We start from the raw sequence: 20,946 nt of genomic DNA on the forward strand, positions 1-20,946 counted from the left end.
ATGCAGGCTTCCTAGGGAACAGATGCATCCATAACTGAGAACTTTTGCAATAGTTTCTGTGCTCTCTTTTCTGCTCAGCCAGACTCATATATCTGGCAGCCGGGCACCTTAAACCTTGCAGACAAGTTAGTGTGATGATTGTTACCCCTGGTAAAAGAATTCTGTGAAAGGTTATATTGGTAACATTGGCATGATGGCAGCAAGAAAGTGGTGGCTTCAGATAACATTTGACTGAAAATGTTAAACATTTCTCAGATTTCTTCCCTTTGTTTGATGCCTGCAAAAATGGCATTTTACAAATTGTACGGCTTCAAATCATTTTTTAATAAGAAGATTGAGAGTATAATCCATACCTTGTGATTTGGATCTCCCTCACAAGCAGAAGCTGGTATCAGGAAGAGCAAAATGTAAAACTGTAACCTATGTGAACGTGTTGACAAGTCAGGATTTCATAACCTGGTGTGATCTTGCGGGAGTTTTGCAGTGTAGTATTGAGGCTTCTAACTGCTGCTTTCTGCCACGGATAAGGACTGTTTCTGCAGTCCAGGCTGTGCAGTGACAGGGGACTGCACGTTCCTAACGTCTTTGGAGAGTCTCTTCTGGTATTCAGGCTGTCGTCTTGTTTAGCTGCTATACTAATATGTCAAAGAATGGAGAAAGTTCTGAAACCAATTAGGATTCGTCTCTCTCTAACCTGGCATTGTAGCATTTTTTTACCATGTGGCCAGCCATTTGTACCTTCTAGTGGTGTATAAAGTAATTTGCAGAGTGATCATCTGGAGCAAGGGTCACATCATCTGAAGCAAGGGTCACTTGCTTTTTAGTTCCTGGAATGAAATCTTCTCGGGACAGCAATAGGACCTACTGGTCTTCTCCTATTGAATTCTTTCCAACTTGGCAGTGCTGAGCTCCTGGTTTTAAAGTGAAGTACAAAACTGCTTTTGTTAGTGTTCATTTTTAATAGGCTGATCAGTGTTTAGAGACTTAAATGCATTAAGGTCATGACAAGTCTGTTCAATAATTTAGCTTTATTTCTAGAATAAAATAGAAGGTAGTTTGCAAGAGCAATGACAAGTTGATTTTGTTATAGCATTAGTGGCTTAAAGTAGTGCAATTCTGAAAATACTGATAGGATATTTCTAGAAGCATTTATCCACTGTCTTGGATTCCTGTTTTGCTCTGAAGAAGCATCTGTTCTTCACGACTGGTGAGCATGACTACTCTTCACCGAAAGGATCTGAGCCTAGGATTGCCAGGATTGTTCCTAGCACTTTTTAAAACATTATTTAACTCCTCCTGATTTTCTTGAGAAGTTAGGTATAAGTACCAAGTGTAATCAGTGAGAAATACTAAAATGGGTAAGTCACATGGGTGAAAGGCAGACAGCACAAGAGCTTCTGACTCATGAGCAGAGCAAATAGATGGGCAGAGAGTTGCTTACCCCAGAGCTGAAGAAGTCCTTAGCGCAAAGTGTAAAGAACAGTAGCTCTTACATGTGATCTCACTGTGGTTACTGTAGACAAAGTCTCTCGTGTAGCTCTAGCACAATTCCTACATTGCCAGAGATTAAGGATTCAAGGGTATCTACAGGAGTTGCTGGTGGTGTGACAAAGGTACGAGACCTGTTAAAGCTGACTCTGGTGTTCAGTGTATATCTGTTGCCACCAGAGCAGGTTTCATCTCCGTCTGAAGTCAGGGCATAGGGATATTTGGAGGTAGGCTTTCCTTCTGTCCTCTTTTGGAGGCATCTTTTTAAGGTTTCCTTTAAGAAAAGGAAATGCTTTTCTTGCCGATGGTCAGAGAAGCTTTTCAAAGTAGTATGTCTGTAATAATACGGAATTTTTAAAAAGTTTTATATCACGTGGATGTAGTTTGTATGAAACGGGCTGAAGAGCCTTCGCTGGTTCTTGGACTTAAGCTTCTCATTCCTAACTTCATTTTGAAAAAAAAATGCTTCATTTGGCTTCAGCTGAATCAGAAACTCTGCCGAAATACAGTGGCTTTATCAAGGCCTATCAGCAACAGGCCAGGCATTTTCAATCCTGCCTACTGTAACATTGTTTTTCAGTCTTTTGTTGTACTTTTAAACATCTGTCTAACAAAATAAGTATTTACTGCACATGTCTGTTTGGACTGTAGTAACTAACACTTTACCAAGAAATACTGTATGCTTTATTTTTAGAAAGGACAAACTATTCAAAAATAACACTTGGAAATGCCAGCATTTTCCATTATTATTGGATATAAATTTATCCTCTAATGCACCAATTTACACTGTACTTAGTTTACCTGGGTTGCAGCGTAAAATAATAGATGTAGCTTCAATTTGTGTCCCATTATGTTATCATGTTTAAATTGCTGATACAGTAAAAACATATGCATTGATTTCTGAAGAAACCTCTTCATCATTACATTTGTATGTATTATTACAGCGGGTAATGGCTTTTTTTCTCTGCATGGTTACATGTGGATTTTCTCTGGTGGGAATGCTTCGTGTCTGTGTGGTGCCCAGATACCATGGGCGTGAGCACCAAAAGAAGCATGGAAGAAAGGAGAGAGTAGTAAATAGCGGTTTTGCTGCACCATACCCAGTTGTTGTGTTTGGACTGTAACTCTTGTGTGTGGATGTTTTTAAAATACCAAGATTTCAACCTTCCTGAATAAATTGTGCAGTATTGGTGCTGTTAATGAGGACGTGAAGGTGAAGGAAGACTTTGACCATTTGGGTAGGATATCTTCAAGATTGAAGTAAAATTTTGTAAACATTTCAGCTTCCTCCCTTTGTATTGTTAAAATCACTAGACTTTTCTCTGCTTTTGTAACATAAATGACCACTTGTTTAGGTAGATAAAATAACTCTTAAGTAGTATATTGAAGTCCGTGTTAATATGTGCTGTTTAATGACACCTAATGGTATTCAGTGAAGGGTTATGCTAAACCCAAAAGGGTGATGCTAAACCGGAGAGAAAATGTGTTACCCAGGCAACTACCCTTGTGCAGTATAGAGAAGTGAGCATATGGCTATGTAGTACGCATTATTTCAGCATCTTTAAGCATTAAGAATCACACGTGTAATTGACTGTGAAAAATTACTGCTCAGTTACTGTATTGTATGGTCATAATAGAAGTAAATGAATACGTCATTGTTGTTAGAATAGATCTGTTGGGAATCACTAGCAGGCTAGTCTACTTAGGGAGCAAAAATACAATAAGAAGAAAATAGCTGGTTTAATTAACATGTAAAAATTGGGTTAATTTGAATTCAGCTGGCACAGCAGATATTAATGTCTCTTCTTTAGTAGTCTGGCTAGAACCACACAATTTGTACACTTTTAATCTTCCTAGTACTATGAATAATTGTTTTTAAAAATGGATATGGGGTTATTTTAAGCATCTATCTCTGACTTATTATGGGGATTTATTACCTACAAGTACTGACAAAGAATGCTTCTACCAGTATAAAATCTTATAGCAGTGTTAATATGTGAAGTTTTAATCAAATCCAGGCCTAATAATGTACAATATGTTATTAGCATGGTGCTAGGATTCTGCTGGGATAGGTGCTGTATTTCTTTTCTGTGCTTTCATCACTGTGTTGGGATCTGTTGGTAAGGACATACGCTGGTTGTTGTTTCACACAGAAAGCAGCTTTATTGAAATGGTGTTGGCAGATATTTTACATTTTTAATTCTAAACAATCTTATTCTAGAGTCTTGTTGCCTGCTGTCTATTTTGTTCTTTTTGTGTGTGGGCTTTATAATTTTTGGGACAGTAGAATTCAGTGTTTTGTATCTGGTTGCTGTTGTGGAAGTTGTCAGGTATGTAACCAATAATAACGGCTAACAAGGAGCTTCAGGAGGGAGTCCATAGGAGGGCCACGAAGATGAGCAGAGGGCTGGAGCACCTCTCCTGTGAAGACAGGCTGAGAGAGTTGGGGTTGTTCAGCCTGGAGAAAAGAAGGCTCCAGAGAGACCTTATAGCAGCCTTCCAGTACCTGAAGGGGCCTACAAGAAAGCTGGAGAGGGACTGTTGACAAGGGCATATAGTGATAGGACAAGGGGTAATGGCCTTAAGCTGAAGGATTTAGATTAGATTTAAGGAAGAAATTCTTCACTGTGAGTGTGGTGAGGCACTGAAACAGGTTGCCCAGAGAAGCTGTGGATGCCCCCTCCCTGGAAATGTTCAAGGCCAGGTTGGATGGGGCTTTGGGCAACCTGGTCTAGTGGAGGGTGTCCCTGCCCGCAGCAGGGGTGTTGGAACTAGATGATCTTTGAGGTCCCTTCCAACCCAAACCATTCTGTGATTCTATGATTTTATAACCTGTAAGTCATGTAGTAACAATAAATCTGCATAAATGCAAAACTATGTAGGTTATGATATATTGGTTTAAAATTGAAGGAAATGTTGGATTTTTTAAAATTTCTTTTGGCTTAAGAGAGATGGAAGTTTTTGTCCATTTAAAGGTGGAGTACCTGTGTATTCTGTGTCTAACAATGGGGAGTACTGAGAGCTCCCAAGGAGCATAAAATAAACGACTTGATGGCCTGCCCATGTGCTAACATGTGCATATGTAGTAAGTCATTGGCTTCTTTGCCAGTAAAGCTTAAGGCATGCTTATATGCTTACTGGCATCATTAATTGTGAGTTTAATATTAAGAATACCTGAGGAGGTTTCTTTTTATTTATTTCTCACACTATGGTGGCAAGTTCCCAGAGCTAATTATTTGTTAAACTCTTTCTGCCTCTACATATGCTTTCTTTTATTTAGTGCATATATATTGAGGGAGGTAAAGCAGAACATCTTTTGGGCCGCCTCTGTGCTATGCTTTTTTTTAATGCTCTCTTTTGTTCATCTCGTGTTGTCATGTTCTTCCCAGAAATCAGCTTCTGTTACCCGGTGGATGTTTGGCTGCTGATGTGCAGCAAGCACACTGCTGTGTGACCTGAAATTAATTCCCTTAAGACAGGGTGACTAGAAATTTCTTTATAGTCATGGGTCATCTTTACTTGATGGAATGAATGTCTTTTCCAACCTATTTGAATACTTTGCTCTTCACTGTTACTGCATACCGAGTAGAAGTTTCCATCAAACTGAGTGCAGTGTCATTTTGAGTAGAAGTCCTAAGGATACAGTTAGTTTCTAATAGAAAAAAAACTAATTGCTTGGCTTTGTGTGTGTTTCTTGACATTTCTTGCACTGAATTTTGTGCTTCTTGGAAATAAATCTTTGTTCCCCAGCTACTGCCACGTGAACCCATTAAAGCTCTGGGCTTGCAACACTGACATAAAGCAGCCTTGAGAGAGGGCAATCTTAAACCTCCCAGACTGCCAGCAGCCCCTGCAGCCACGCATTTGAAGATGATTTTAAACTACAACCTAGACATTAAAGAAATAGCAAAACGGAAGAATGGTTGGCCTTTGCCTCTTTAAGAATAGGAGTTTGATCTCCATTTGAACTCTTGGGTGTGACCCAGAGAAATTAGAACTGCTCAAGGTCTTTGCTGTAACAAATCTACTGCTGGAAACAACGCCAAGTTGTCTAATTATGTATTTCTGCTTATAAAGTAACTTAAGGAAGGGCACTTCTGCTTTTATCTCTGCTCTGCTACTGCGCTCACATATTGGGAACCTGGCTGCAGTGATGAATTTGAATAAACTGCTCTTGGGCTGAGGTAGAACGTGCAGACTGCTGCTTGAAATTTGTGACTCAACACGCAGGACTGGAGGGCTGTGATGGATGACTAATAAACTAGTTGCTAGCAAACAGATAACACATTCTGATCAGTTTCTTCTGAAGTGAGTGGCAGCATGTAGGTCTTGAATGGATTTGCTTTACAAAAGCCGTAAGTACTGAGTCTTGAGGGAAGTTGCTCATATCTTTATTGGCTCTCTGTCTTGCCAGCGGAGGGAGGTAGGCTCCCCCAGAGGGCAGTTCAGTTAGATATTAAACCTGAGGTGAGTGGCCACGCTGAGCACTTTGCTTATTTTATGTTCTGTTGCGACTTGCTGAGAGGAATAGTTCCTTGTTCAACAAAGTCATTTCCATCTAGCAATATAAAGGCCTCCTGACAGCATTGATGATAGGGCATTTTAGGATAAATTTTAATCCCTATTAATAACATTTTGTCCATGCTTTGGTTGTGATCTTATTTCTTTTGTATAATCTATGCTATACTGTATTTCAATTTTCTGCAAGCAAGTGGTTTCATAGCTCTTTCTTTATTTTTCCCTTATCCCTTAGGTTGATATCCTTTCAAGAGTTTGTGGCATTTGAATCAGTCCTGTGTGCTCCAGATGCATTGTTCATAGTAGCCTTTCAGCTGTTTGACAAGACTGGCAAAGGAGAAGTTACTTTTGGTAAGACTGTTCTAAAATGTATGCTCTTAATTTAAATGTTATTACTTATGCTAAACTCTATTTCACCTTCTGTTACCTACCGTAGGAAACACAGTGATTGGTAGTGGAACTATGCTAGTGCCAAGCAGCTTTTTGGCTGAGTTTTTTTAATCATTTACATGTGCTCAATATGAAGTCGAGGTCATGGTCATCTTCCTGGTTTTCTCTGGAGAACTGGTCGCTTCTCTTTTTCTCTTGCCCAACGTGCTTGTGCAGGTCTTCAGAACAGCAGTGAAAGGTGGCTATAGGAAATGATTCTAAAACCGCAAGAAAGTTGCCAGAAGACTTGGGTGAATGTTGAGTCTGAAATTACCCTGAATTATTTTTTGTTTAAATTGGCTGTATTTCAAGCTGGCTTCCTTTTAAGGCTTAAAACTTTCTTCTGTGAGATTTTACAGTAATAAATCCATTATTACCTGCCTCCGTGCCCTGACAATTCAGCTGTGCATTGGAGGTGTGGTGTTTGCATTGACAACATGAGAAATACTCAGGCCAGTTTAAAACTTGGTTATGGGGACAGTTTATTTCTAGTTACCATAGAGACAACTTTTGATATCTGCCACCTTCGTAATGATAAGGGCCGTTCTGTCTGGAAGAAGGATTCAGAAATTAGCGGTTTTGAATAACTTCAGACATTGAGCTTGCACTACCAAAAGTATGGGGGATTTTTTTGCCCTAAGTACCTGCACCTGATAAAATTGCTATTTCTAATCTGCCATATTTGGACACGTTTATACATATGTTTCAAGTTTTATTAATTGGTTGTTAAACAGTTCTAAGTAAAAGGAAAGTTGGATGACATTGACTTTTTGTCTTTCCAAAATGTATGGTTCACATATCCTTTGTCTTCTAGTATTCCCCACACATATTTTATGCTCAGTTAAAAAAGCCCTTCCTTTTCCATTAGAACTGACGAGATCCTGTTACCATTGCTTGAAGCATCATTGTATTCCTTCTACCATCTCCAAAAATCTGTATTTGAAGTTGCGGCTGGTGAGAAGACTTGCTGTCTCTTCTTGTGTCTATTTTGGTGTTTCTTTATTTTGGTTGTCTGTTGAGGTTGTGAAAGATGTGCTTTTTGTGTGCAGTATTACTTGTTAGAACAGCTTTTGAAAAATTACTACAGATGCTAAAAGATTTGAAAGAATTTCAGGAAAAAGATCTGCTGATCATAACCTTGATGAAGGAAGTATTTTGTGCCTAACAGTTTTGTGCATGTGTATGGACAGAGAGGCAACGAGAGACGGCATGCTTTTAAATCAGGAGGGTGCACATATTTTGCAGAGGTTTTGTTCCAGCGCAGACAAACCAGGGTTCCTGGAATGCCTGTGATGTGCAGGTTCTTGTCTGCGTCAGAGCCCCCGGTTGCTTGGAGCGCTCATTAATAATCTAGGAAGAACTGCAGTCGTTTGATCTGAATGCTGAATCAGTCCGACTTAACTTTTTAACTCTTGGCATTCTTGTTTGTATTTTTCCTGCTGGCAAATGCTTCCCTTGGGGTTTGATACAGTGAGTCAAGGGATTTGTTTGGCATTTGAAGTCCATTGAAGTCCTTCTAGTGATGAGAGAAACTCTTATCTATGCCAGGCTGTACTTAAGGTATTTGAAAGAGGAGACATGCCAACATTGGCAGAACCTCAGATAGCTTTTTTTTTTTTTTTAAATTCCTTCCTCTCCCGCTTTAAAAGCATAAATGCATTTGTAACTTCTGTATAGTACCTCATGGCTACCACCCCAGCAAACGCCTGGAGTGGGGAGGATGTGAGAGCTGTCTCAGTGTTGTGCATTCTCAGCAGAAACAGTTGACCTTTAGACAAAGCTGGTTTCTAATTTCTGTCATAAGAAAAAAACCTCGTTTCCCCTCTATTATGAAAAAAAAACCCCTCTTATTTTCACAAATAAATTATTACAATACTGTCCTGTAACTTTCCCACTCGATGCCTCAGTCATGCGTCTTTGAGGTTAATTATGAGATCTCTTTCCATTGACTTGAATGAGAGTGGGATCAAGTCCTTATCAAGGTTAGGAGACTTAAATAGGGGTTTTGTATACTGTGGAATTACAGTGTGAAAGGAACAGAAGAAAAGGGAAAGGATCATTTTTCACTATACTGCTGTTAAGTGTAGTATCTCAAGGATTCCATTATAAGTCTGTATCTCATTTTATTGTTGTAAAGAAACAGCATGGCTTATCTGTGCAGTCATTGCTTTTCTGTATACTGAGGTAATGGTATAAATATTTTAGCTTACACCAAACGGAATATAGGGCTTCCCAGCTGTGAACTTCACATTTTCTAATAAGCAAATCATCCAAATCTTGTTCTTTTACAGGTGCACTTAGCTTGGCACCTTTGTAAAACAAATTAATAATGGGCTTTGCATCAATGAGCTTTTACACTGAATGCCACATCCAGGCTGTGGATATTTAGAGAAATGTTCTGGATAAAGAAGTTCCAGTATTTAATTCTTTGCACTTAGTTTTCTTGAAAAATGCTGCACTCTTACCTTAGCTTCTGGGTTGGAAACCCCTTTGCATTTTAGCCATATGGTGACATCTCTACAATTTTAAATGTTTCATTTCTTTCAAGTTACAAATTAACTGTACCTGGTTCTTTGACAGAGGTAGCATCTATTTTAAAGGGCTGATCCGCAAGCAGTGTGTGTATGGGGTGGGAAGTATTTCTAGTTTATTGCTTTTTTGAGGTGAATAAAATGGCCACTAGTAAATTAGTGGCCATTGGCTGACTGAGACTACACCTGGCTGTTGCATCATGTCGTAGATTTATCTGCTGCTGAAGTGTCAAAGCTTTGACAGTTTGCAAGGAGTTAAAGCTCTCAGCAGGAAAGTGGGAGGAAGTTTAGCTGGCTTTTAAATTCGAGGCAAAGAGCAAACCATTGCTTCTTACTCTTGAGTGTTGACAGGCACATAAAAGCTGATAATGTAAGTCCAGGGGTTTAAGAGACTTAGTAGAGTTGCTTTTTTGTCGTATGACTGTATTTTAATGCCTCATTAAAGAAGCAGAGCCCTTTGAAATTCTTTACTAGACGGCGTTTAAAAAAAGGCAAAGTGATTGGGTAAAAATGTCAGTGTTTAAAAACTAAGTCGTCTTAACCTCCATCTCTAATTTTGGATGGATAAATTAAATGATGGGAACTAACAGTTCTGAGCTGTGAATAACCCAGCGGTGATATCCAGGGACTGGAACTTTCCTTTTCTTACTGGTTCTCACAGCCCTAGTGTAGGGCAAAATAAGTGTTGTCCCTGTTGGTTTTGCTCACAGAGAAAGGAAAGGCACAAAAAAGGATGTGATTGCCCCAGTCTGTGCTGCCACTGGCCTTGAACCTGGCTGAAGATTTTAATTCTGATTTGTTTTAAAGTAGAATTTCCCACCAGACGGAAATTTGTGCTCTCGTACTTAATGAAATGTAGCTGTGGTATAGTGTGTGTTTTTCTGGTTTTGGGGTTTTTTTAAAAGGTCCTCTATTTCAACCTGAAGCCATTTCAAAATGGATGCTGTGCTGTGCTGCTTTGAGAAATATGAGTATGCTGTAAAACAAGTCAGTCCTTTAATTTAAAGAAAAGTGAAAAAGCAAACAAAACCCCCCAAACCCAGCAAAAATGCAAAGGGAATGGGGAACCCAAACCCCAAATTGTTGCTCGTTTAGCGTAGCAGCTGCAGAATCGAGCAATGTATTCTGCTTTTATCTCAAAACAAAACTTTATTTACATGTAGACAGCAGGTATTGTGAGTCTCTGCTTCTGTTATTAATTCTATCAGTACAATTCTTAGACAAACACATTAATTAAGGATACATCTTACTAAGCACTCCTCTTTGCTTATCTGATACTTGAATTGCCTGAATACTTGTTTGTAAACTTTCTAAAAGCACATCACTCTTAACAGAGGTTTAAATAGCTATACAGCTATTATGATGAGCTTCAGAGTTTTTCCTCTTATGATAACGCTCTGATACTTTAGCAATACACAAAGAATTATTACAGCAGTCTCACAATTGCTTTCCTGATCAAAGAATTAGGTTCAGACTGTGTGAGCTAGCTCTTGCTTTTGTTTTTGTTTTGTTATTTATTTTATGCTTTGCCCTGTAATTGCTCAGTATGACTTGGATCTTTTTATGGGATCTGTAATTCTTTTTTTTTTCCTTGCACAACACCTAGCTTAGTGATGCCCAGTCTGGTACACTCAATACCATAAAAGCAAGGGAAAGCTCAATCTGAACTATGAAAATAAATTGCTGAGGCTATAAGCTTTGATCACTTGATAAATTGCAATATTCAGTATTTCTCAGTGAAATTTCCATTGCTGGTTCAAATTGGTTAGAAACCATTTGTAGCTAGTGATGTGTTAGCTTACACCTACACAGTGAAACATTTGTTGGTTTATAAATGACAGTTGCCTAGATATGATGATCCCAACAGCAACATTACAAATGCAAGATTTGTTTTGTCTCTGATATTTTTTGGTTTTTTGTACTGTATTTTGCACAAATAATGGCCAGTTTTAATTTAAAGAGGATGTAAGGTAGACTTGTTAGTATATTTATTTTCTTCAAAACAATTTTTGAAATCTTCTTGGTACTATTTTAGGAGAGTTTCATTTCTAGACATATGTGAACTTGGCAAGTTTTTCTTGTTTTGTTTTTTCTTTTTAACTAAAATGTTATGCAACCAGGCAGACTTTTATGAAGGCATCTTAAGTAAAACAAAGCCTATTTGGTCACAAAGTAAATCTGTCATTTTAAATTTTAGGAGAAGCTGTATCTAGGAGAAGCTCCATCCTTTTACACAGTTGTATTTCATTTGTAGAAAATATAACTGAGTTTTCTAAATCATCCAGAACTGAAATTTGGTGTTTCAGTTTGTTCTTTGTTGATGGTTTTGTTTCATCTATCTCTGATTTAAAAAAAAAAAAAAAAAGTTGCCTACTGACAAACATCAGGCTGAAGGCTGAGCACATCTCTTGTTCATTACCAACACCCAAGGAATGATGATAAAATCATCAAACAGTTCAGGTTGGAAGGGACTGTGGCAGCCAAGGTTCAAACCCTTGCAGGGCCATCAAGACCAGGTTCCTCTGCGGGCAACATCCAATCAAGATTTTACATATCTCTGAGGATAGAGACTCTGCAGCCTCTATGAGCAAGCATCTTCCAGTGTTCAATCACTGTTATAGTGAAAAATAATTTCCTGATGCCTAGCGGGGATTGCCCGTGTTCCATCTTGCATCCATTGCCTCTTGTCCTTCCACTGTGCATCTCTGTCTTCCCTTCACCCTCCCATTGGGTAGGTCTAGACAGCAATGAGGTTCTTCTTTAGCCCACCCTTCTCCAGGCTGAGAAAACCCCATACCATCAGCCTCTCCATGCATGTCATGTGCATCAACCCCCCCAACTATCTTATATGGAGAAAATAAAAGTGGTATTTTATTTTAGTCAGCCATGTTATGCTGTTTACCTTGGTGGAAGTGATCTGGGTTTTTTATTAATTCTTCTTCAGGGCAAAAGGGGTAAATTTAGTTTTTATTCCCTCATGGGGCCTAATGCTTTCCAAACTTGTGGTCTTTGGGCTCTGGCAATTTATTCCTCACTTCTAAGGAGGCCAGGAAAGGTAATAAAGAAATGTAAGGCTGAAATTATGGATAGCCACAGCTCAAGTAGAAATATTTTTAAGGGATTTCATTTTGGAAAAATGTTGAAAATCTTTTCTGTAAGCCAGTTATGTAATACTCTATGTATATATTCATATTATATCCCTGTACATCCAAGGAGGACAGAAGAAGCAATCAGGCTTGGATCCAGAGTCTTAACTGCTGAAAGTGATGGTACTCTTGGAAAGCGCCTGCTTTTTGGGGTATTTGCAATGTTTAGCAGAGGTAACAGATGTGCTCAGGTATCTCAGTGAAAAATCAGGGCCAAGCTGAATTGGACTGTGTATGGATATGTCACAAGGAAGTGAATTCATAGTTTTTAGAAGTGACAAGAGCACAGCCAACCAGAGCAGGAGGAAGGTAAGAGGATTTAAAAGTGAGAACATTCTCAGCAGAGGGGTGAAACTTGAAGCTTATCATGGATCTTTTGATTGGGAAAAATCATGAAGGCACAAGCATGTTCTCGTGATAATGTTTTCATTAACATAAGATTAACCTGTAAGACTGCTCTGTCCTTGTTGAAAAGTTGAGATAAGGCCATGAAGTTATAACCAAATGCATTTTATTCAGTAGCTAGTGCCTCTCTCCTAAAAGGGAGTGCAAGCTAAACTTTTTGTTAGGATTTGTACTGGACTTTATGGTTTGCTGTGGGCCTTTGGAGGTTTTTTTGGTTGTTGTCATCTTTAAAATCTACTTATGACATCTGAATGACATTTGGTTAGCAACATTGGTCTTACTCTCACCTCTGTGTACAACAGGTGCTATATACAGCCTTTGTTGCTTCTTCCAGCCACAAAATGGATGTGGTTCACATCTGAAGGGAAGCAACGACTTCTAGTGAGAGACTCCAGCCTCCTGCGATGACTGCCTCTGAGGGTACTGGCACTCCGCTGGGGCTGTTGCAGTACAGTCTCTTTTCTGCCTGGCGATGCGCTGAGCCAACCAATTCATTTTATGAGGGCAACTCAACAAATACAAGCTTTTGCTTTCCATTGATGTGCTCCAGATGTTAGTATATTACCTGGAGGTGAAAAACCATTGTGAAGGCATCCATTTTTTGATACATGTGGAGCTTTATTGCGCTTGTTTAAATGATCAGTTTTTGCTACAAAACGAACCACCCCCATTTTTGGAACATTTTTAATGACTTCGGTTATTCAGAAAACACTGCTCCTAATGTAGATGTGCACCAGTATCAGACTGGCATGCATGTGTTGTATGATACCTTGTCAGAGATCAGAACTGCTCAGAAGCTGTTCCAGTTCAGTGGGTCAAAAATCCACTTTTTATGAAAGGCTAACCGTAGATTTGCACGATTGACTGTAATGGCTCCAATTTGAAAAGATAGAGGTAAGAGAGAGCATTTCCAGTTGGTGGGATAATTCAAGAATACTACATGCTCAGATGGCTAAAATATTGTACTTTCTGCTGCTACTTCATGCTACTTAAGAAGAAAAAAATAGGTGTAGAAAAGGGGGGGAAAAGTCAATTTTGAGAGTAAATTTCAACTATATGAGGTCACGCTTTGGTTAACAGTAAGCTGAGGGTTAGCCATCTTTCATACAGCTGTATATCCTGTTGGAAAAAAAAAAGCCCAACATGATTACTTGGCAGCATTTGGGGAGGAACCAGAAACTTCCATACCAGAATATATTTAAACTGTGGCAGCGGCAGTATACCACTTTAAGGTGGATTTTTATTTTAATTTTTTTTCCCCATCCCCTTTTCAAATTGTCCTGGAATTACAGATTAGAAGGTAAAAACTTCAGCAGGCCCTAAGAGCTAGGAAAGTGTTTTGTTATTACAAATTTTAATATGAAATTTCAGATAGCAAAATACACACACTTTTGCAGTGTGTGTAATTTAGTTTTCTAAATTGGAAAATCTGCTGTTACCTAGCAGTTAATGACTATTTTTTTCCAACATTTGGAATGCAGGACCTGATTTGATAAGCTGATAAAAGAAAACAAAACTGAGAACATGTTGGAAGTGCTCAAAGTGAAAATTACAGTTTAGGTAGGTTTGGGGGTAGATAGTTAGACATTTTAATTGAACTAAAATAGTTTTATACTAATACAGTACTGTTGTGGGAGTACATTTTGTGGTGCATTTGAAATTGAAGTATTTAAGTGGGGGAAAATGTATGTTAATGCTTTGCAAGAAAGTGATTTTTTTTTTTTATATACTATCTATCTAAGCAAAATAGCTGTTAAAGAAATAGAGCTCTCAAGTCTGTATTGGAGAGTAAAGTGTAAAGTTTAGGATAATTTCTTTGAGCCAAGAGTTTGCTTTTATCACTTTGGTTGGTATATTAAACTGCTGTAGGAAACAGTCATGTGAATTCTGAATAAATATGTATTCCTGGACAACTACAGCAAAGTGAGCCCCTGCTGGTGTAAAGAAAGGTGTTGAGTCAGTCTGGATTCTGAAAGTCCTGGGTTTTTAACATCTGCATGATAGGCATGACAGAAATGAGTCCAGATAATGATTTCAGTTGCCCACATGGAAATGAGGACATTGAATTTGATATGACAGCTTTGGTTACGCAGAAGCAACACTGGCTTATGTTAAGCAGTGGAAACTCCTGCTTGTCCATTACAATTCAGCACTAGTCCACACCTGGACTAGCTCAACATCGTTAAATTGGTTAAAATTACCATTTTTACTATTTCAGTTTAATTTTGCCTTTGGGGATTTTCTCTGAATTTGGAGTAACTAGTCCTATAAAAAATAAGCTACCACTTATGTATGTGTGCACACACACAAAATTATCAAAAGAAGTGAATTCAGGTTTTTTTTTAGGTGTTTATATATGCAAGTGTGTATGTGCAGCCACATTTTTCAGGTGCAAATGGAACTGATCTTAGTCTAAATGGATCGGGTGCAGTAATGAAGGGTTTTGCACTCTTTTGAATGAATCTGTTTTAAAAGAATAGCAGTACCACATGATAGAGCGCAGATATATTGCACTGACCTGAGCTGCTATCTTTTTTTTCAAATCACACCCCCCCTTCTTGAGTCTTGTAATGCAATCCCATTATCTTCAAATTATGTGCTCCATTTCTACTGTGCCATCTTCAGTTTGAGTGTTCTACCACATACCTTCTTAGTAATATTTTAAGAAGGAAATAATGTAATTTAATTTTTTCATTCATAATTTCTGAATAGTTGTAGTCCATGTTTTGCAAGTAATTAAGAGGTAGCAAAAATACATCATTAGTGTATTATTTCAGGGCTTCTAACCTGTAGAAGAAGGTGTCTGTGACAGCCCTTCCTGCTCTTAGTGCTTAGTTGAGGGAGGTTGAATGGATGAGTACCTTTCCTTTGCAATCCCTAGTAATCAAGCTATTCCAATGTGTTATTTAATTTACAGTATGGCCACTATAAAAGTATTTCAACCCATTTCCTTGACAAAGCAGCAGGGAGACCAAGAAGGTAATGCTTGTACCTCCAGAGTGTTGTCCCTCTTCTGGGTGAATACGAATAAATCGACAACCCAGCCAAGTACTTGGACTACCTATCGTTCCACATCTTAGCTGAGTAGATGTGATGTGGACATATGTTTTCCAAAATAAAGTTATCGTTATAGAACAGTCCTTGTGCCAGACCGTGGAAGGATGGAAATAAACACTAATTAGCTGTGTATTTGAAGTTCACAACAGTAAATAAACAACAAAACAAAAATCCAGACCAAAAAAAAGCGGACCCAAACCTTGGATAAACCCAAACAATTCTAGTAAACAAGACAATACAAAATGTTATTACTTGAGTATTTTTTACATGTATATATGCATGTGTCTGTATACATATGCTTTTGCACAAGCTTATTATACTTTTTCTGTGGCCAGGAGTAACAAGGGCCAGTGGCTTTCCCAGGCAGGTGAACCTGCAGCTGAGTGAGGGTACCAAGATGCCACGTTATGGGCAGAGACAACCCAGCAAGGGGTGTAGTCCCACGCTGCCCGAGCAAGGACAGCAGAGCAGGTCTGGTGGCAGTGACCAGGGTCTGCAGGCATGAGGCAGGTCCGAGGTCAGGCTGGGAAGCCAAGTCAGGGAGTCGGGGTCACCGAAGTGCATGGGTGGGTGCAGGTGTCTCTGTGGGGTGGCTCAGGCACGGAGAACCAAGGACCTGAGATGATACTTCTCCCAGCTCTTTCTCCTGTGGCTCTTTGCATGGACCCTGATCCGCATGCTCATAGTTGGGGCATGGGGAAGAGCTTGCAGAACCTGGTGGTGCACTCAGGGTCATGGAGGTTATGGAAGAATGTAGAGTTCTTTCAAATGGTCAGTGAGGACCCATCGCAAAGCTGGTGGAAATCATTCTATTCTCATCTCCACTAAGCTTTAGGTCAGGTCTTGCTTGGGAGTTGGCAAGGTGCTGGGGTTTCCTAGTCATGATAGTGAAACAGGTACTGTCATCAATAGTTTAATTTGACCAACTGGACTTACTTCTTTGCCTTTTCTTCTGTGTAGGATTTATTTTAAATGACTTTTTGAAAAAAAAAAGAAAGCACTTTTTGTTACAGTCATTTAACCGAAACTGTTTCCAAATGCAAGAACAGAACTGCTTAACCGTTAACAAAACATGATTTTGTAAAGGTATCACCTTTTGTCTGAGCAGAATGATGGAGATTTGCATATGCAGGTTTAAAAAAACCTTATCTCTTTATACTAAAATATCTATTCCACACTCTTTGCATTAATTTTGCTTCGTTTGATCCAAGTTGTAACTACAATGCTCGTATGTTCCTCTTCAGGGCCTTAAGTATGATGAATATAGAAGCAGTTACTGCCAGAAGGGTTTGAAAAGGTTGTCGGTGCATATGGAACTCTTGTTAACATATGATAGTTCATGTCTTTTAAAATTTGTCTTTTGTTTTCCTCTTTGCAGAAGGTAGCCTGTATTCTTTACAGAAGTTGCTATTACCATTGTCATCAGGATAAATCTCATTTTTTATCAAGGCCCAGGGTTTTGGTACAGATTTTCTATACCATGCACAAATTGCTTAAATGCATAAAGGTATAACACACGACATATATAAAATATATATAGCATATAGCTTATATAAAATTAAGGCAATTTGACAGCTTTTCTGCAGAAATGTTGCGGCTATTTTGTAAGGGGAGTGGGATTTTTGTAGATGATAAATTTTTTCTAGCTGTGCATTGAGATAGTATGAACTTCATTAGACTGAACGATGACACTGCATGGAATGTTTAGGTAGTTGTGCACATAAATAGTTTGAAAGAATTTAAGATTTAATACATCAGCTTTTTATGGACTGTAGCCTGTAAAGATTTTAGTAGCTTGTTCTGTCAAGTGACTAGATGGCATGTACAACTAGTTCTCCCAATAAATTTGATTAATGCATAGAAAAGAGCTGAGGTTTTCTGAGTCGTTTTCTTAAATGCCAAATACAGTGGGAGAATGACTTTCCGTTTGCTCCTTTTAAAATTTCAACTTTTCAAATAGATAATTTTCACTTGGGCAATCTGATGGTCTTTATTGTGTCATAAGGATCTGTGGTTATTCCAAAGCACTCTTTATTTCTAGTTATAATTCTTAATCACAGTGTGGAAATATGAATGTGGTGTACTTGTAGGTACAGTAAGCATGTAAGCATAGACATTAGTGCACTGAAGAGAAGAAAGTCCCTGGAACCCAAAGGACAGGAAACCCGCACTGTAAACCAGCAGGCAGTTCACCTGGAGGGAAGATAGAACATCTTTTTTGTACAGTGATCAGAAACCAATGACAAGGTATCTATTCTTTAATTAGAGGCAGCGCAGGGAAATACAATTATTTATTACAGAACTTTGCAATTTATTTTAAAATTGAGTTTCACAGTTTAGGGTTTTTTTTAAGATTGACACAAATGACAGCATAGATTTCTAAAAATTAATATTTAAAATCTTCTCCTTCAACCTGTTGTTCATTTTGCTTCCCAACAACTCTGTTTCCAACAATACAAAACCAGAAATGGTTGTATCTTTTCCTGGCTTGAGATCTTGTGCTCTTACAGCTCCAGACACTGGAGCATTGACACTTCGTCTTTTTAAAACTAAAACAAAAAAAGAGTGTTTTTAATATGGATTTAAAAGCTTCAGTTTATCGGATATTTTGATTAAATACCAATTTAGAATCAAACCACAGTTGCCCAGAGAGATTGTAGAATCTCCAACATTGGAGATACTCAAACCTCAGCTGGACATGGACCTGAGCAACCCGAACTGATTTGACCTGCTTTGATAGGAGGTTGTACCAGATGACATCTGGGTGTCCTTTCCATTACAAATTATTCTGTGACTCTGTGAAATAAGTTCCTTTAAAAAAAGATCTAAACAAACAAAATAACGCCTGGCTGCTGAAGGATATTCAGCAACTTGTGGATAGTCGTGGAACTTCAACTGCAGATTTAAGGTGAAACTACATTTTAAAATTGTACATTTTTTTATATTAATCCTGGACATAGATGATTCAGAGGTGATACTGTTAGAACTGAACAATAACTCGGAGTGAGTTCTAGTATGTAATTAGATAGCTTTTGATGGTTAAATCACAGACTAAAACACTTAAGATTTGTTCATGGAGCACGAATGGTCTTTAATGTCTGAATTGAGCAATCTGACTACAGACAAGACATGAGTCAGTGACATTGTTGTAGATGAGTGGGCAGTGAGACTAGTGAGGAAGGGGGGAAAATGCTGTCCACTGACCATATATAGTTTATGAACCAAATAGTTGCAAAAACGAAGTACAGGATATGTGTAAAAAGGCAGTGGCAAACAGGATACCGTATCTCATGCCATCAAAGAATCAGTAGAAGCACAGCAGGCGATCTTCCAGTCAGCTACCTGCACTGTATAATCCCACATGCACTCTGTCAGAAAAGCACCTGGTATTAGTTGCCAAGTCATATTGACATCAATATACAGTATGATTTTGAAAAGATCAAGTAGTGTAGGGAGTTCTCTTACTATTGTACTAAGTACCTACACTAATGCGGTAGTCTGTGTTTTCCAAGTCATAGCAAAAATTAAGTGTACATCTCCTGCTTGGACTGTTTGGAGGGATATTTGTACTGACGTGAACTTCTGAGGCATGCATGTAGCCTTTCATCTCTAAAATAGAGAAGGGAATGCAAATGCCCTGGATATATAGCTTGCTATATTCCTAGCTGGCTTGATGAGGTTTTAAGTTCCATTGCTGTGGGTTCCTTTGCCGTTTATAATACCAATAATTAAACATTGTATTTAGTCTGAAATAACCATTCTTTTCACTTCTTGATGGTTGATTTTCTTAAGCTGAAATTTTTCATTTGGGTCCCAACTGAGGAGGGTTTACAAGGCACAGGGTTGGGGGAGCAAGATGCATAGTTCCTTCAAGATAGCTAATGTATATTAACTAATTAAAATAAAATTACAGTGGCATAATCAGAGGACACTCTGTAACTTTCATATGTTAACAAGTTGAAGTAAAGATTGTGAGGAGCCTGGCCCCATCAAAGGAATTTGAGACTGCTTTTATACCGGCTAAGATTTTCCTAAGAAAGCACCTTTTTTCTCTGTCAAAGACAGATCAGGAGTCCAACTAAACATAGCTTTTGGTAAACAGTGACTTGTTCCTAATCTCATCCAAACAATATCAGTGTCTTGCTCTGGGGAAATTCAGGAGGTGGGATGAGAGGGAAAGAGGAAGCAGATGAACATCTGATTTCTGTGCAAGAGACAGGTACCGGAGCTGTTCTGGGTGGATTTTCATTCCTCTGGAAAAGCAGATTGATTGCTACCAGGAAGAGACAGGCTTCATTTCCTCTTGTTTGCGGGCAAGACAAGCTGTCTTCTTCATGCTGATTCCCTTCTTTGAAGGAAGTCTGGCAGAAAGCCAGGACTTTATAAAGGTGATCTCCAGTGACATGTGGTAGGGTGCCTCGAGCTGTGTCAGTAGGAAGCATCCTAAATAAAAGACATTCAGTAGAGGGACAGGACCTCACCCTGAACCAATTGGCTTTCCCTCCCATTGCCTTGAGAGCAGAATTTTGCTCCTGGAGAATGCTGGCGGACAAGATCCAAGCTAGCTGTGATGGAGCTTGAAGACATGAATGAACAATGCTGTCCTGGGGTCACTGACATTGCTTGGAGAAAATTCTCATAGTACATTAGGACTTGAAGTTCTGAATTTTAAGAATTTGAAGTTAACTGGGGTCAGTCTTTCTGTTTGTAAGTTAAACCCAACTTGCTGTTTCACCACTGATTCCCTGGGATCAGTGGGTAGTGTGTTTTTAAAGATGAAACTACTGACTGTGTTGAGGGATGGAAAGATGTCTGCAGTATCATCTCTGTTCTCTGTGAAGCCCCCTCGCTTTACAACAAGCTGTCCTTGTGGGTGACACCCACCCCAGTGCTTTTGGGTCTGTGCAGAAGGACACCTGCCCCTTTCACCTCCCTGGGACCATTTTTTCCTATGTCTTTATCCTTCATTCACTTGGGCGCTTCCTGACATCTTCCTGGCTCTTGGCCGTCCCACCCCGCTCTCACTTTTTCCTTCTTCCTTGCCTGAAAGTGGGAATTTCACCCTGGCTGGGGTTTCCCCAGGTGAGCAGAGCTGCTGTGCCTGGCTGGCATGGGCTGAACCAGAAGCCAGAACCCAACCTGCGTGGGAGACAGGACCTCACAGAGACTCCAAGGAGTCGGCTCCCACCTTTGCTTGTGGCACTGGGGTGAGCTGGAAGGCGGCTCCCAGACCTGCCTGGTAGGCAGAGGTTGGCTCCAGCGAGGTGGCTCCCAGGTTGTTCTGCACACAGGCAGGCACAAAGCTGTGCCGATTTCCTTGCCCCCAGGCACCAGTCATGCTTGGGAACTGGCTTCCAGCTCTGCACCTCCCA

General features: G+C 39.2%; 1 protein-coding gene across 4 annotated transcripts in view; it reads left to right on the plus strand.

The window, feature by feature from the left end:
* SLC25A13 (solute carrier family 25 member 13) overlaps positions 1–20,946 on the plus strand; it is a 108,858-nt gene that overhangs the window by 28,495 nt on the left and 59,417 nt on the right. For all 4 annotated transcript variants that reach the window (XM_075746140.1, XM_075746139.1, XM_075746138.1 and 1 more), the window contains one exon: positions 6,242–6,357. In XM_075746140.1, coding sequence (XP_075602255.1) covers positions 6,242–6,357 — 116 coding nt within the window. The remainder of the gene's footprint in view (positions 1–6,241; positions 6,358–20,946) is intronic.

Source organism: Balearica regulorum, chromosome 2, assembly GCF_011004875.1.
Source record: "Balearica regulorum gibbericeps isolate bBalReg1 chromosome 2, bBalReg1.pri, whole genome shotgun sequence".
In the NCBI taxonomy this organism is placed as follows: domain Eukaryota; kingdom Metazoa; phylum Chordata; class Aves; order Gruiformes; family Gruidae; genus Balearica; species Balearica regulorum.